This window comes from Scleropages formosus, chromosome 11 (assembly GCF_900964775.1).
Source record: "Scleropages formosus chromosome 11, fSclFor1.1, whole genome shotgun sequence".
NCBI classification, from domain to species: Eukaryota; Metazoa; Chordata; class Actinopteri; order Osteoglossiformes; family Osteoglossidae; genus Scleropages; species Scleropages formosus.
Genome location: NC_041816.1, coordinates 7,183,967 through 7,202,412, shown reverse-complemented (window position 1 = coordinate 7,202,412; position 18,446 = coordinate 7,183,967). Strand labels below are relative to the sequence as shown.

The 18,446-nt window shown below is 46.4% G+C and overlaps 1 protein-coding gene across 1 annotated transcript in view; it reads left to right on the top strand.

Annotated features, from left to right (window-relative positions):
* The first annotated feature begins 1,215 nt into the window (after positions 1-1,215).
* Positions 1,216-18,446, top strand: part of bean1 (brain expressed, associated with NEDD4, 1) — a 30,808-nt gene continuing 13,577 nt past the window's right edge. The window contains exon 1 of the mRNA XM_018752476.2: positions 1,216-1,263. Coding sequence (XP_018607992.2) covers positions 1,239-1,263 — 25 coding nt within the window. The 5' untranslated portion in view covers positions 1,216-1,238. The remainder of the gene's footprint in view (positions 1,264-18,446) is intronic.

The following is an 18,446-nucleotide window of genomic DNA, read 5'->3' as shown; positions in this document are numbered from 1 at the left end:
TAGCCCAGTTTGCAGTTTGAGCTGGTGTTTGCTACATCTAGCGACCACTCTGTTTATCGTTTACATTAATCCTTTACCTGGGATATGGTAAAATTATAATGTTTTCCATGTGCACATTATCTTCTTCTTCTGCTTCTCTTGGGCTCGGCACTCTCATCACACAACATTCAAATCAAAATGACCTAAAATAACATGACTGATGGACTCCCTGTGTGTTAATGCATCTCTGTGACCTATAAATGTTGTGTTAACTGCATCATAAACTGGGATTGAATCTGGTCCTGGATCTGCCACCATTACACTTTACAGTGTAAATAGGGCACCCTGTCGTACTCACCTTACGGCAAGTGACTTGTCAGCATTACCTGCTGAAGCGCAACGGCAGCAGTCTGCTATTTGCCTGCAGACCAGGGGAAGGTTCATCAACCCCCTCCTCCTTATTGACTGAAACAGAGCGGCTGGTTATCGCCATGGTGAGGGCTTTGTCCAATCGGTGCATTTGCCCGGCGGGGGCAGAAATGACACACCAGGAGACAGGAACACACCAACACTCGGCTTACGCGAAAACAGATCTGGCTTTGGCTACTGGCCTGGTCCACACTTTGGTTTTTTTTTTTTTTTTTTGCTCTGCTCCTTCAAAGCTTTTCTGCTCTGTTACCTCGTGGTCACCAGAGCCACGGAACCCGTGTACATTGGAAGGAATTACATCGAAGCCTGTAAGTATAGCGTGTGTGTGGGTTGTGTGTGCGTGAGCAAATCCTGGGGTTTCTGTCTCTTCAAAAGTCTGCACTGGATAATCAGGGTGGGATTGACTGTTATAGAAACTGTTTCACTCTTATAGAAACCACAAGCTCAGCTTATGATCCTCAGTTCTTGAGACTATTGAAGACTTTTGATGATTTCGTCAAAGAAATCACCGGAAGCCCTTATACCAGGGCTAAGTGAGGTTGCTGATGAATAGAGCATCACAGGAGGTCCCGGGTGACTGGTGACTGTAACTGGACGCCTGTGAATCACCAACCGTGACTGTGGACCAAAAGGACTAATGGACACAGCCACCCTTGGGGTTAAAAACCAGAATGGGAACATGTTCCTTAGCACCTTTCTGATGCTCTGTCCCCTCCTGTCTTTCAGATGACGAGGTCACCCCCCTGTGCAGACAGGAGGAGCTGAGCTCCAGCCACTGCCCCTCCGGCTGGCTGATATGCAGCAGTAGGAGCACCTGTGGCAGGGAGCACATGTTGATGAAACTCATCTGCTCAGGTAAGGGAGACCTCAGCAGCCCGACCATCATTCTGCATCCGCCTGGTCATCTTTTCCTCTTCTGTTTGCTAATGGTTAGGCAGCATGGTGGAGCAATGCGTTCAGACAGAATCGTGTGTTTATTCATGTGTCTGTTCATTCATTTTCATCCGACCACATTAATCAAATAACACTGACAAGATTTATTACAGCTGACGAGTGGGGAAAAAAACATCTCTATTCATTTGACAACTGTCCAGCATGGTCCTGCTGAGAGTGTGGTCGATAAGGGGCGGTGATTGAGATGACATGTGTCTGAATTTCAAACTATCAGCTCTGATGCTCAGGAGATGCATGAGAGGTCTGTGACTGTCAATGATGATTGTTATTATGTTGATGCAACAAGTGGCGCAGTGGTTGGAGTTGTCACCGGGAACTCAAAGAAGCCGTGTTCAGTTCCCTGCTCTTGCTGTAGTACCCCTGATCAAGGTACTTACCCCGATACTGTCAAAATTACCCTGCTGTATAAACGGGTGAATTGTTGCAAGTACTCTGCTCACCTAATAGTAAGTAAGTCTCTTTTTGAAGACAAGTGTCAGATAAATGAATACATATTAATACTGACTGCTTAAAAAGAAGGGAAATAGCTTAAGAACCTGGTTTCATGTGTAGGTTTAGGTTTCAGATTTTATAAATAAAGGCCAGCCAGTTGTGAATGACACAGACACAGAAAGGGAACCTGGTTCAGGCTCCAGGAGGAAAACTGCAGTTAAAACCTTGATAAAGACATGTAACAAATTGCTAAATTTGAATCTAATGGATAAAGTTAAGTAGAAATTAGAATTTACAATTTTGTCAAAGAAAAGCAGCAAATTTATTATGAATGACACTAAAGGAGGCAGAGTGGTGCAATAGGCAACACTGGTGCCTCACAGCTCCAGGGCTGTGGCTTCTGACTTGTGAATTGCAGAAAGAAAATTCGGATCAGGAGTAGCGCAGTGATGCAGTGGGTGTGCTGCTACCTTGCAGCACCTGGGTTGTTTTGGCATGGGTTCAAATCTTGATCTGTTGGTGTGGGGTTTGCATGTTTGCATTACCTTTCTCCAGGTGCTCTAGTTTCCTCTCGCAGTGCAAAGACATGTGTTTCAGGAGGACTGGTGACTCTAAATTGCACTTTGTGTGTGTGATTTCCCTGTGATGGACTGGTGTCCTGTCCACAGTGTACTCTGTTACACCCTATGTTTCTGGAATTGACTCTGAACCACTGTCACCATGTATTACACAGTTATTTATAATGGATAGATGATACCAATGAGGTGTCTAATCCATTTTTTTTAATATACATGAGTGTAGCATGCGTGCATCCAGCCTTTTGCTTCCTGCATCGAAGGAGGATCTCATTGCCTGAACACAAGTGTTCTCTTGAGCTCCTTTCCAGGAAGTGTCCACCCTCCGGCTGCAGTGTGTTTACCTCCACCATTAATGCATCCTGACCTCTCTAAAGTGTCTGCAGATGGAGACGATCTTGCCCACTCATGGCTGTGCTGCTGGTTACACACGTCAACCAGCTTTCTCCTCACTTTCCTGACCGAGACCTCAAGCGATGACAGTGCAGTAAACCCTCAGTCATGATTTTCCATGGTCTTGTTTTGCTGAACAGAACAAACATCGCTGACATATTTAAAAACGAAAAATATGTAATATGGAAGTCCTGCCTCTTTATGTCCATTAGCAAACTGTTATAAAATATTGTTTTAATTACTGTATTCTTGTGTTCATATGACTCATTTTCTGATTGTATAACATTATGCTGCAGTTCAGATAAATACCATTTGAGCACAGCTTTACACTTTGCCATAATTCAGAAGAAGCACCTGTGAAAATGAAATTTAATAAACACCCATCAAACAGCAAACCAAACCCCTCCCCCCAAAGTGCAGAGCAGGAGGCACCATCCGTCCTCAACATAACAAGATTTAGCTCCTAATGCGAATCTCTTCCTTCGCTGATATATAATTCATAAGTCATCTATCTCGTGCCTGAAATATCACAGTCACCTCAGGCTCGAATGCCACTGACCAGCCGGTATAGTTAAGTTTCTCCTCTTATTTAAAAAATAAATAGAAGAAACAATTAGAGTGATGGGTTAGATGTTTGGATGACAGACTGTTGTTATTTCTGCAGTAATTTAAACTTTGTCACTCTCACCTTTGTCTCTGACTCAAATGTGGGCTTGTGTGTATTTTGTTACAGATGTTCCAACACTTGAGCTCTGCGCACACAGATTTTAGCCAGGTTAGTTGATACAGATGTACGAGAAACTTGCACAATCTGTTTTTGGACTTGCCTACTTATGTGAAAGGTCCCTCAGTCCCTTGTGGATGAGTCACATCCCTTGATTTCATTCTGTCCATCTCTATTATCAATATTCTAGTACTGCATGTCTGTCATATTTACAAATAGGTAGTTTAATCCTTACAACCGTATTATATATTACCAGCTGTCTCCACTCCTGTTGAAATCCAGTAGTTTTGGACTCCAGAATGTGTTGAGGACACATCTGTTTGAAACTGATTACCTATCTGTGTTCTTGTTCTGTCCATAAAGACTTTGGTACAGGTAGACCCAGCTTCTATGTGTTTTTGACAATGTAAATCAGGGGTTCTTCTCCTTTCTAAGTCTCTGACTTTTTTTTTTTTTGTGGTTCACATTCAGAAAACATCTACTTTTCCTTCTTTGTGCCGAAGAAAGGATCATTTTGCACTGAGTGAAAACTTGAAGGGCTGCAAAGTTAGTGATGGATGGATGCAAACATCTTGTTGTAGAAGTACACACACACATTTTCTGAACCACTTGTCCCATATGGGGTCGCGGGGAGCCGGAGCCTAACCCAGCAACACAAGGCGTAAGGCCGGAGAGGGAGGGGACACCCAGAATGGGACGCCAGTCCGTTGCAAAGGGACCCCAAGCGGGACTCGAACCCCAGACCCACAGGAGAGCAGGACCCGGTCCAACCCACTGCACCCCTCTCTTGTAGAAGTACACACACACACACACACACACATTTTCTGAACCGCTCGTCCCATACGGGGTCACGGGGAACCCGGAGCCTACCCGGCAACACAGGGCGTAAGGCTGGAGGGGGATGGGACACACCCAGGACGGGACGCCAGTCCGTCGCAAGGCACCCCAAGCGAGAATCGAACCCCAGACCCACCGGAGAGCAGGACCCGGTCCAATCCACTGCGCCACCGCACCCCCTATCTTGTAGAAGTAATGATAATTAATTTTACAGAGTATTTATTTGGCCATGTTCATGGTCCCATTTGCCTTGTCCTTCTACTGGGTCCCATGGTTTCCCTCTGCTTCTCTAAATTTTCTGGGCACTTCCACATTGACCTAAGAGCTCAGCTATCTTCAGGGTGTTTTTACACAGGAACTGCTGCAGGAAATCCCCTCTAGGGGGTGGATTTATTCATTGCTCACCTGAGAAAAGGCTATTTACACTCCAGCTAGAAGCCATGGATGACACTTATTCCAATGAACTACCCTTCCCTCTTTAGTGACTTTTACAGAGAAACCGTCTTCTATGCAGTTTGGATGGACCAGAATCTAGATGTGTTGCATGGTCTACACTCAACTAAGGTCCTTGTTTGGTTGGGCCACAGCAGCATTTAATACACTTTTATTTATTGAGTATATTCATGCACCCACACACATTACTTCATTTATCTGATGCTGTTCTCCAGAGCAACTTAGTTATTTACCCATTTACACAGCATTTTACTGGAGCAATTTAGGGTAAGTGCCTTGCTCAAGGGTGTTACAGCTGCAGGTGAGAGTCAAACCTGCAACATTTGGGTCCAAAGGCAGCAGCTCTAATTACTATGCTATTAGCTATTGCACTCTTGCATCCCTTCATATAAACACAGTTCTCTCACACCCACTGACTGACTACTCAATGCTGTTCACACACAGAGTTTTTAGAAATAACTGGTAGAATGGCATCACTTGCACCAGGTTGGCAGAATGGTGGACCTCTGTGTAGCATCAGATTGTGGTTTGATGAGGAAGAAGGTGATGGATGCACTCACAGAGAGCTGGAGGGAGCCTGTGTGTGTGTAAATGATGAAGGAGATCAGCGCACCCTCCCACCACTAGGACCCCAATTCTGCTCCCTGCCGCTCCCGCAACTAACAAAAAGGTCTGGGCACAAAGCGTGACGGCGTGACGGCAGCTGGGAGAAGGTCACCATCCGGAGCGGATCGCTGTGGCTGCCAATTAGTCAAGCACTCGCACGGGTTATTAGCACCGCAGCCGGCACACGTGGAATGGGCGCCAGAGTGGGGGCATATGTCAAGCCGTCAGTTTACTGACAGCACACCGCCTAATCTCCACCTCAAAACCAGCCCCAAACCTCCCTCCAGTGCTGTGTTACCAGTGGAGGACCTGCTTCTGAAATGGCTCTATTATTCACTTTCATGTGGAAACACAGAGGTGCCCCCTCAATCTGCTGCCAACCAAAGGTTAAAAACACACTGGTATTCAACCTGTAGGGTGACCTTTTAGTTCACCTGTAAAGGTGGGATCCAATTTCTGCTCATGTAGAAACAAAATATAAGTAGGTATAGTGTGTGTGTGTATAAACTGGCTCTTTGACATACAAGCACAACTGGGACTGAAAGTCTGTTTATAAATAATTTGTTTGTAAATCTAAAGCCACTTCTGCAATAAGTTAGTATGTCAATCAATGAAAGCTTAATTATACAGACATCCCTTGTTTCGTTTCTGGTTAAGATTATGTACAATCTCGAGTAGACAGAGGCTGTGATAAAAAAAAAAATAGGGTGTAAGACTTTTTATTTTACTAGCGTGGTTAGGGGAAGCAGGCTGCAGAGTGTTAGAACTGCTACCTTTGGACTTGGAGGTTGCAGGTCCTATCTTCTACTGTAGTACTCTTGATCATACTCCTTATCTTGAATTAATACAGTAAAAATTACCCTGCTGTATAAATGGGTAAATGATTGTAGATAGCTTAACTTTGTGAATTGCTCTGCAGGTAAACGACTAAACATTAATGGTCAACATTGTCTTACATTAAAGCTAATTTAAAACAAATGTAATTATGGGGTCTCCACAAACTCCTATTTAATGCCAATTGTTGACTAATTCATCCCATAAACATTTGCGGCATGTTTTGACTGTCATTACTGGTAAACTCTGTATTTTATTCAGAATAGAAAAAAGATCTTTAAAAGTAAACTGAATAGTCTAGCCTATCAGTCTAAGCTCATTGTAAAGCTTTATCTGAATTATGGGACATATACAAGTACAAAACGTGCTTAATCTGTTGATATGTGGTCAGCCACCTGTGCTTGACAGGGGAACTTGTTTATCTCAACTATTGTTGTAGCTGGAAAAAGTCCAACAGACATAACCTGGATCCATGATGTCTCACACATCACCCCAGACAATGCTTTAATTTTTACAGTGACCTAGAGCATAGCAGCAGTTTGGACCCTTTTACAGCCTGCAAATCCTCAACAGCAATGCATCAGTTGAAGGTTAAAAATAAAACAAGGCAGCTTAAATGCAGACTAGAACGTGCGGCTTGTACTCTAGCAAAGGGCTCTACACCCCCTAGGGGCCCCAGGCTCAAAAAAGATGACTGAGAGCTGCACAGCACAGCATTTGTTGCTTTATGATCTTTCCCTGCAGCCCTTCTGCATGCAAACTAAAACTTGGAATACAAAGGTTGTATGATTAATTGTCACAATAGATGTGCTATAGGACAACAGTAGACAACCCTGCCTAAATAATGTAAAATATTAACAAAAATAGCGTATATTCGCCAACACAGTGAGTTAGGAAAAACATGTTTGTTTCTGTGTGTGAGAGAAGAAGAGAGAGAGATAGATGAAGGAAAACAGGAATTTAGCTCACAGACATTAAGTGCTTTTAAGTCGCTGTTGACATGTTGACCATATATATAGTGGTTCCAGAAAGTTTTTCAGTGTAAGTTGCTGTTGCCCACATATAGAGAGTGCTTCCAGAAATTTAAGGTCACTATTGACTCCTGTTGACCACATACACAAAGTGTTTCCAGAAAGTGTTTCTAAGTCGGTGTCAAACATCTGTTTGTCTGCCTGCTGGTCCATGTGACCTTTAAAAGTCTCCTCCAGCACTACAGTTCAAAGGTGTCCATGTTCCGCCTGTCTAGCTTCTTCAGCATCCAACTTTCACATCCATACAATATTCTTGAAAATCCTGTTGACAGAACAATTTGAATCTTCAAGAGGGATAAAGGCTAAGAGGAGTTTAGCTGATGGAAGAGGAAGGCCTGTATTGAGGGTTTAACCCCACTTCCCAATCACAAAACAATTTACAACCTCACAGCTAATGAGATGCCTCTGGCAGATGTCAGGTGAATTCTCCATGTGCCTTTCTTTGAGAAAAGCGATTTTCTTTGCAATTACGGCCATGCGCTTGTAATGAGACACATTAATTGACGAGGCGGACTCATTGGGAGGGCTTTTTACCCCTTGACGTCTACAGTGCTCAGGAGGCACTGGGGAAACTTGTCCATTTTCAACATTCGCAGGGCTTTGTGTCGGGTGCAGAGACAGCAATCGATTGCAGGCTCTGCACCCAACATCCCCCTGTCGCTCTTGTAATTCTTTGCAGCTTAGACACACCATGGTCTGTGTCTAAAGACCCAGCGCCCAAAATATTCCAGAAAATTAACAACTTTGAGTACTATATGGAAGGAAGATGTTTTTCCTGGTGTTCAGTGTCTTCCATAAGAAAAGAATTCAGAATGCAGAAAGGGTTTATTTGATCGGAATGTTGCAGGTTTGAGTCCCAGGGTAACATCCACCTGAATTGCCTCAGTTAAATCCAATTATATAAATGGCTGAAGTGAAAATGCTCAAGCTACTTGAGTCTCTTTGGATAAAAGTATCAACTAAGCAGCAAAATTAGTTTGTTTCTCACAGCTGCTGATTTGGCATGCAAAGGTCAGCCAGCATGTGCCTCCATACCTGATGATATCCCAGTGTGCCGGGCTCCTGATACCTTCTACCGGCACCTTCCCAGGTGGCCAAGTTGTTTAATATCGAATTAAATATACATACACACACATAGACCGAAACCGCTTATCCCAAGCAGGGTCGTGGCAAGCCGGAGCCTAACCCAGCAACACAGGGTGTAAGGCTGGAAGTGGGGAACACACCCAGGGCGGGACACCAGTTCGTCACAAGGAACCCCAAGCAGGACTTGAACCCCAGACCCACCAGAGAGCAGGCATAGGCCAAACCCGCTGCACCACCACACCCCCCCGAAGGAAAAATATAATACACAAAAAATTATACAGATATCCTGCCCATCTTCTGAGCAGTAAACCCTTATTGATGTCAGTGTGTTCCTGGTACTTTTCACTGATCTGGCTTCAGTCTAAGTGGCCCAAATGTAAAATGTTTTCAATGGCACTTCTCTAGGCCACAGGGTGCAAGGAAGCATCAGAGGTCCTGTGGCCTTACATCTGCAGTCTTTGAAAAATGCCAACAGTTTTTCTGACCAATCAGCTGTAGCCTTTGAGAACATCATATGCCTGTCTAGCCAATCAGCTGGTGCTTCTTGAAAAGTCCGGCATCTGTATGACCAGGTATGAAAAATCAGAAGCAATTTGGGCAATCTGCTGAAGTCCTACAAAACTTGCTCAGGTGAATGAAGTGAATGTGGTTTTCACCTCATATTGGAATCAGGGCCATTGTGTGAGCTGCTCGTTGCATTTACTTTCACTGGCTTGAGCATGTGAACACACACTATGTGTGTATACATTCTGTGTACTGCAGTACAGCTCTTTATCACACTGCTTCATGGTATGAATTTCTTTGGATCTGAGGTGACATTCCTTCACTAAGTCTAGCATGAGACCCCAGAGGAACCACAGTTTCATCTAGCTGGCACACTGAAGAGCGACACTTTTGGTTGACTTGAGCCCATTGTTTCATGAGTAAGTTTATGTGTGCTGTGAATGTGTGTGAAAACGCATAACAACCAGTTATCAGGAGTGTTGCCATTGAAGGCGAGCCGCAGAAAGGTTGAAATCCCTCTTAATTTTATGCATTAAGTCAAGAATCGATCAGCACATCTTTGTCTGCAGTGAGGAAGGAAGCAGGAAACATCTCAGACTCACCAGCAGCACATCCTTGAGCTGACAGCGAAGGTCACTCAGTCACAACAATGACTGTGACGCTGACTCAGAGCGGCAGCTCACTGCTGTCACACACGCTGTGATGCTCCCCAAACCTCGTCACTGGAACTCTGTCACTCCAGAACCTTCCAGAAAGCATCAGCACTAAGGCACAGGATGTGCCAGCTGGTTTTAACTGGCTCGATCTGGTGTCAGAGTGGCTTAATTATTCACGGTTGCTGGCTTCTCCAGCACCGTTTGCTAATTCACCCGATTTGTGGATCCTCTTAATGGGAGCTCCGTTAAGCGGCTTCCCACGTGGCGGGACCCAGTGCCGCTCGGATAAGCACAGGGCCTACACCCTCAGCCTCCGCAGCATCACCACCAATTAGGCCAAAACGTGCAACTTTTGACAGGCGTGAATTTTTTTTTTTAAACATTTCAAAACTCTTGACAGTCACAGCTGCGTAGTCTCAGGGCAATGAGGGAGACATCTCCAGTAGATTACCGGCGGGAGAAAGGTAAACACTTTTCATAAACCAAGATTTGTGGCACCACCTCGTGGGCCCTAAGACCAAAATGGAAACAGGGCACACAGTCTATGTCATTAACCTGTTGTATTTTTTCAGAACCTGAAAAAATGATTTCGACCTTTTGGGATTATTATTAGTCATTTTGTAAGGCATGTTACTTATCATAGGAATAATGGGGCCAGCAGGTGGCATTATGACTAGAGTTGAGCCTTCCACGGAAAGAGCCCAGGTTTTAATCTCACCTTGTGCTGTTGTACCTTTAAGCAAGGTAGTTACCCTGAACTGATGTGAAAACACATTTAACACATTTTCACATTTAACCTCCACAATATGTGGTCACACCCTAACGATGCTTCCAGCAAGAGAAGCGAAACGTCAGCGAAATGTCCCATACGACGTATAACGCAAATGGTTGAAAATCACTAAAAATCACTTAATTCAAATATTTTAAGCTGGTTTACTTTCATAAAATTTTCAGTGATAATCTAAAACATATTTTACTATGTTCAATTCAATTCAATTTATTTTTATAGAGCGCTCTTATGCAGTGAAACAGAGTGCTTTAATACAGGCACAAGGCAAGAAAAACAGATACAAACAAAGAAGACAGTCGACTAGTGGCTACCATAATAGGCTATGTATGCAGATTTCATAAAGAAGTGTTGTGTACGGAAGGGGGGTACGGTGGCGCAGTGGGTTGGGCTATAGTCCTGCTGTCCGGTGGGTCTGGGGTTCGAGTCCCGCTTGGGGTACCTTGCGACGGACTAGCGTCCTGTCCTGGGTGTGTCCCCTCCCCCTCCGGCCTTATGCCCTGTGTTGCCGGGTAGGCTCCGGTTCCCCGTGACCCCGTAGGGGACAAGCGGTTCTGAAAGTGTGTGTGTTGTGTACGCTATGCTGTCATCAAACATGCCATGTATGTCTTAATATGCTGTTTTGTTAAAACCTTTTACTTATATATAAAAAGATTACTATCATGTTAAAATGACACATCACATACAATTTCTGCACCCGCTTCTGGAGCCTAACCCAGCACGCAAGGGACACAGACTAGATAGAACACCAGTCCACCGCAAGGCACCCCAAGCAGGACTTGAACCCCAGATCCATCCCCTGATAGGCCCTGGCCAAGCCCACTGCACCACCACCCCTTTGAAATGACACCTCTGATACATTGACCTGACCAATAGTTGCATGACCAGAACCCCCTTTCCTGTCATTAGTCCACTCATGTCATGATGAACTGGTCTGATAGGAGCCATAGGACACCATACACTGTTACGTAACATTTTTGACAACTGAAAATGAAAGCTTTAGATATGCACTGATTAGAGGGGACGCTGCCCGTGACCCTGTTCTCCTCTTTGAATGGGCTGTGTGTTGCAGCCGGTCTGCAGAAACCTCACCTTTTGTGTTTACTGAATCAAGAAGTTGGGCCGAGAAGTTTCTTAAGTTCCAGCTGCACTCTGTTCTTTAATCAAATGGTTAGATGAGTCCTGACATTGGCTCAATACTCCAGGAAGACAGCGGTGCTCTGTGACCAACACCAAGCGAATTTACTTGACAAGTTGTACCAAGTTAAATACCATCCAGCTCACCACTTCCGTCAATTGGCTATTAAACACTTTTCTTGTACAGAGTCATCCGCATTGGAAAAACTTTCCTGTGCTGATCCATTTTTTCAGATGGGAAGCCCCAGAAAATTCCTGAGACACAAACAACGTATAAAGAGTGCAGCACACAGCTCATGCAGCTCTGCAGGCCATGCAATACTTAGGCAGTCAACAACAGGCCCATTTACTGCAGCTGAGGGAGGACACTATGGACAACTTTGACACAGCTGTCAATCCTCAGAGAGGACATGAAATCTGGACCTTATACAGAAGGTGAATTATGACTCTGTTGTACATGCCAAGTTTTTACATGGATTACTGGATTAAAAAACTGCTTGCAAAATACCACTAAATACAGACTCAAGACATTAGTCCCCATGCACTGCTAGCTTGAAGAATGTCTTTAGCAGGGCCCCAGTGAAAAATACTTGTATTATTATTATTATTATTATCATCACACACATACACACACACACAGGCTGAAACCGCTTGTCCCAAGCGGGGTTGCAGCAAGCCGGAGCCTAACCCAGCAACACAGGACACAAGGCTGGAGGGGATTATTATTATCATTATTATTGTTGTTCTTCAAAGATATGTAGTTCAGGTGGAGTGATGATGTTAAATTGTCCTTAGTGTGTGAAAAGGTGTTTAAGTGTATGCATGTGTGGCTACCCTGTGATGAAATGTTATTCTATCTAGGGTGTACCCCCTCTCAGCCTTGCACCCATGCTTCAGGCTCCCGTTCACTGCAACCCTGCTCAGGACAATCAGTTATTGAAATGGGATAGATGGATCAGTATTATTAGTATTATCATTAGGGGATTTGAACCCAGCTCCTTTGATTGCACAGCAATGGCTTATTTCTGCTTATTTCTGCTGAATAAGCTGTCATTTCTAAGTCTGTTGGCCTGTTGCTGACTTTGAAAGCTTGGCCCAAATTTACAGATGTCAGGTTGGTTTTCCAGGACAGTAGTCTGGGTGTGGGTGACATGTCAGCTCACCCGTCCATCCATGTTCACTGAAGCATTCCGGAGACGCTGAGAAGCTGTCCCTCCCTGCCACCACTGTGCCGATGCCCTGTCTGTCATCCTGCCTTTTTGCCGGATGGCCGTCTCCTTCCTGTCCCTCTTCATTGGGATCCCTTTTGCTCTCCTGCTAGCTGTCAGAGAGCATGAGTATTTTTAGTGGAAGATCTGTCAACCAGCAAGGAGACTAAGATCACCTTTGGTGCCTCTTTTCTAGTAAAGCCATCTGCACAGCAGGTAGCACAATCTTGTTTTTAAGTCAGGGGCCCTGCGTTTGAATCATATATACTGCTGTAGTACCCTTGATCAAGGTATTTACCCAGAAGTGATACAGTAAAAATAACCCAGCTGTGTAAATGAGTAAATCAATGTAAGTAGCTTAACAGTATAAGTCACTTTGGAGAAAAGCATCAGCCAAATAAGTAATTATTTTAAAGCTCCTGTTTTTGTAGGTTTTTAGTCTTTGTGCTTCCTGAGTGTGGTCCACAGCTGAGCACAGAGACACTTCTGTTGGACTAAAACACACATTCTCAGCACTGTGGGACCACCACTTTTAAGGAAAACTGACTAAACATAATTTAGTCTTTCCATGTGAGGCCATTGAGTCTAGTTTTTAAGCAATGAGGTGACCCCCTCCAAAAAATATGTGTGTGTGTCTGTGTTTTATGAACATTCTTTCATTTTGGTCTTTAAAACCAAACAAATACCACTTCCTTCCTGCTTCAGTCTGTTTTTCTTGAGCCATTTCAAAGACAATTGTGTGCCACTGACCAGCTGACCCCCAGTGGATACACACCTCTAGAAATTAAGTCAAATCAGGACAGGTGTGTGAACACGTGTAACCTCCCCTCCAGCTGCTGGCACAGTGTGTGTCACCACAGCATGGCTTTTGCAGCAGATCAGTGACACAGACTCAGCGTCACGCAAGCTAATTGCCTTTTCTTATGTGGGAAATCCTCCAAGGAGGATAGGCGCTGTGCCGGACGCCCTCTAACACCTCATTTCACTTCCTTCCTGAGGGCCCTTGACAGGATAACAACTGTCTCTAGTGCCAAGCAGCAGGCAGTTCACATGCTGTTTTCACGAAACAGGACGTGAAGGATCATGACATCAGGGGCATCTCATCCTTCCAGATGATGCCACTGCTCAGTGGGCTTGTGTTCTTTGCCGAGTCCTGTTCAAAGAGCAGTCAGGGGGGTTTTTCCAACCACATTCCAAATGTTGAATATCTGTTTAGAGCCTTTTTCCATCTTTTCCACAGCAGGTCTCCTAGCAGAAGGGACAGGTGATGTCAGATGTCTCACTAGATGCTTCTTCAAAGGGGTCGTCTGGTAACTGTAGGAGCTGTTCTCACTGTTTCCCGCACAGCCATGTGCTGGGTAAATGAGAGCAGCTCTGTGGTACTGTCAACACCCCACTAAAACATGCTTCACAAGACTGTTACACAATGTGCCAGAAGTCCCTGTCATTGTAACAGCACACCCAGTGGGCTGCTTCACAATGCCATATCCCACATCAGTGATCCCTGCAAAAAGGGTCTCTGGGAGCATCCCTCACCTCTAAGGTGTCCTTAGTTTTATTGTTGTGTTTGTGGATGGATGGATGGATGGATATAGCTTACAAGACAGATACCTGCAGGACCCGATCGCTCCCTATTATCGCATATTTGCATCTTCAGCTCTTCATCTGTTGTGAAATGCATTTCTGTTTACTCTGAGTTGTTCATGGGTTTAAAGAAAATTGTCTAGTAAATTAGTAAATGTAAATGATAAATCATAAGTCATTGTGGTTTTCTGCTGGCCATCTTGGGTTATGTGTTATGTGTCAATGTGGGATCATGATCACGAGCTAATAGAGTTTCCTCTGATTACCCAGGATGTGATCAGGAGTCAGATGGTTAGGCAGAGCTTACAACGTTATCATTTAACAAAGTGCTCTCAGAAGGACAGAGCATATTAGAACACAATGGAATTTAATTGATGCATCTGCTTTTTGCTTTGGTGGAAAACTGGGTGGAGGTGGAAATTAAATTATAAACCCTGAGGGACTGGGCTAGAAGATCACAAAATGATCTCCATACCATCTAAACTATTGCAAATGGTCCACCCAGATTTGGAAGCTAGAGGGTTAATTATAAGCCCATGGAGAGATTCCAGAATTTAGACATATGCTGAGAGAAGGGTAATCAGCTCCAGCGAGTGACAGAAGCTGGCAGAGATGTATGAGAGAAAGAAGTACCCGAGAAGAGTGTTGTACAGTGGGAATACTAAATATGGGCTACAATTCTCAAATCTGTGGCACGGAACTGGAATGTATCCAGTGGGAGAGGAGTAAAAAGAGAGGCACGGATGGTTGTTAGTTTCTTTCGCTCATTGAAGCTGGTGAAAGGGCTTCAGGCAGGTGTTCTGCACCTGGTGCCACACTGGCGAACTGTCCTGGGGCTTCAAGAGCTTGTAGTCCATGGCAGAAGATGAAGCGTAGCTCATATTCAGGTGGTAAGTGATATTGTGTTGCCTCAGAAAGGATCTGTAACGCTCCAAGGACCCCAAGGCACGGCACCTAAAGAGCTCACATCCTGAGAAACTGCTGCAGGCCTCCTGCCTGGGCCATTCACTCTCAGGGGCAGCCCAGATGTGTCCCTGGTGTCATTCTGACAGTTGGTAGGAGCTGGGCAACCTGTCACAGTCAAATGCAAAAAACATATCTCCTCCAACCTGCTTCCTGTCCAGCGACCACCACGGTTGCCTCACTGCACCCAGGTTATGGGTTCCAACCCCACGAGATGCAGCTGAGGCACATATTGACAAAGCATCTCCTTTCATCGCCAAAGAACACAGAAAGTTAGAAATTCTTATAATCATATAGGTGGTCTTCATTGTAAGTTGTAAACTGCAAGTATGTTACAAACCCCCTTATACTATATTATATGAGCCATAAGAATATATAATTAATTAACATGCAAGAATGCAAAGTTCTATAATAAAGGGGCTTTCTAATATTTTTCATTTGTTTCACACATTCACATTAAAATGGTACTAATATAGAATGATATCCATCCATCCATCCATCCATCTTCCTCCGCTTTTATCCGGGGCTGGGTCGCAGGGGCAGCAGTCCGAGCAGAGTCCTCCAGACTTCCCTCTCCCCGCACACCTCCTCCAGTTCCTCTGGGGAAACCCCAAGGCATTCCCAGGCCAGCCAGGAGACATAGTCTCTCCAACGTGTCCTGGGTCTGCCCCGAGGCCTCCTCCCAGTGGGACAAGCCCGGAACACCTCCCCAGGGAGGCGTCCAGAAGGCATCCGGAACAGATGCCCGAGCCACCTCAACTGGCTCCTCTCGATGCGGAGGAGCAGCGGCTCTACTCCGAGCTCCTCCCGGGTGACTGAGCTCCTCACCCTATCCCTAAGGGTGCGCCCAGCCACTCTGCGGAGGAAACTCATTTCTGCCGCTTGTATCCGCGCTCTCATTCTTTCGGTCATGATCCAGAGTTCATGACCATAGGTGAGGGTAGGAACGTAGATCGACCGGTAAATTGAGAGCTTCGCCTTACGACTCAGCTCCCTCTTCACCACAACAGACCGGTACAATGACCGCATTACTGCGGACGCCGCACCGATCCGTCTGTCAACCTGCCGCTCCATTTTTCCCTCACTCGTGAACAAGACCCCAAGATACTTAAACTCCTCCACTTGAGGGAGCAACTCCCCCCTAACCCGGAGGGGGCAATCCACCTTTTTCCGACTGAGAACCATGGCCTCGGATTTGGAGGTGCTGATTCTCATCCCCGCCGCTTCGCACTCGGCTGCAAACCTCCCCAGTGCACGCTGCAAGCCTTGACTTGATGAAGCCAAAAGGACCACATCGTCCTCAAAAAGCAGAGACGAGATCTCGCGGCCACCAAAACAGACACCCTCCGTTCCCTGGCTGCTCCTAGAAATTCTGTCCATGAAGATAATGAACAGAATCGGTGACAAAGGGCAGCCCTGACGGGGTCCAGCATGCACCGGGAACAGGTCTGACTTACTGCCGGCAATGCGAACCAAGCTCCTACTCCGGTCATACAGGGAACGAACAGCCCGTAGCAACGAGCCCCCATAGGATGCCACGAGGGACATGTTCAAATGCCTTCTCCAGGTCCACAAAACACATATGGACTGGTTGGGCAAACTCCCACGAACCCTCCAGCACCCTAGTGAGGGTATAGAGCTGGTCCAGTGTTCCACGGCCAGGGCGAAAACCGCATTGCTCCTCCTGAATCCAAGGTTCGACTATCGGTCGGATTCTCCTTTCCAGTACCCTGGCATAGACTTTCCCACGAAGGCTAAGGAGTGTGATCCCCCTATAGTTGGAACACAATCTCCGGTCCCCCTTCTTAAAAAGAGGGACCACCACCCCAGTCTGCCAGTCCAGAGGCACCGTTCCCGAGCTCCACGCGATGCTGCAGAGGCGTGTCAGCCAAGACAGCCCCACAACATCCAGAGACTTGAGAAACTCGGGGCGGATCTCATCCACCCCCGGAGCCTTGCCACCGAGGAGTTTTTTGACTACCTCAGCAACTTCAGCCAGGGTAATGGACGAGTCCCCCTCCAAGTCCCCAGCCTCAGCTTCTTCTACGGAAGGCGTGTTGGAGGGATTGAGGAGATCCTCAAAGTACTCCTTCCACCGCCCGAGGACATCCTCAGTTGAGGTCAGCAGCGCACCACTTCCACTGTAAGCAGTGTTCGTGGAACACCGCTTCCCCCCTCTGAGTCGCCGGACGGTTTGCCAGAATCTCTTTGAGGCCGACCGAAAGTCTTCCTCCATGGCCTCACCGAACTCCTCCCAAGCCCGAGTTTTTGCCGCGGCGACTGCCAGAGCCACGCTCCGTTTGGCCCGTCGGTACCTGTCAGCTGCTTCAGGAGTCCTATGAGCCAGCCAGGCCCGATAGAACTCCTTCTTCAGCTTGACGGCATCCCTTACTTCCAGTGTCCACCACCGTGTTCGGGGATTGCCGCCGCGACAGGCGCCGGAGACCTTATGGCCGCAGCTCCGAACCGCCACCCCGACAATGGAGGCGCGGAACATAGTCCATTCAGACTCGATGTCCCCCACCTCCCTCGGGACCTGGTTGAAGCTCTGTCGGAGGTGGGAGTTGAAGACCTCTCTGACAGGGGCCTCCGCCAAACGTTCCCAACAGACCCTCACTATGCGTTTGGGCCTGCCAGGTCTGTCCAGCTTTTTCCCCCGCCATCGAATCCAACTCACCACCAGGTGGTGATCAGTCGACAGCTCAGCCCCTCTCTTCACCCGAGTGTCCAAGACATATGGTCAAAGGTCAGAAGAAACAACTACAAAGTCGATCATCGACCTCCGACCTAGGGTGTCCTGGTGCCAAGTGCACTGATGGACACCCTTATGCATGAACATGGTGTTCGTTATGGATAAACCGCGACTAGCACAGAAATCCAATAACAACTCACCGCTCGGGTTCAGATCAGGGAGGCCGTTCCTCCCAATCACACCCCTCCAGGTGTCACTGTCGCTACCCACGTGGGCGTTAAAGTCCCCCAGTAGAGTGACAGAGTCCCCAGTGGGAGCGCTTTCCAGCACGCCCTCCAGGGACTCCAAGAAGGGCGGGTACTCTACACTGCCACTAGGCGCATAAGCACAAACGACAGTGAGAGACCGTTCCCTGACCCGAAGGCGCAAGGAGATGACCCTCTCATTCACCGGGGTAGACTCCAACACATGGCGGCTGAACTGGGGGGCTATTAATAAGCCCACACCTGCCCGCCGCCTCTCACCCTGGGCAACGCCAGAATAGTGGAGAGTCCACCCTTGGTCGAGAAGAGTGGTTCCAGA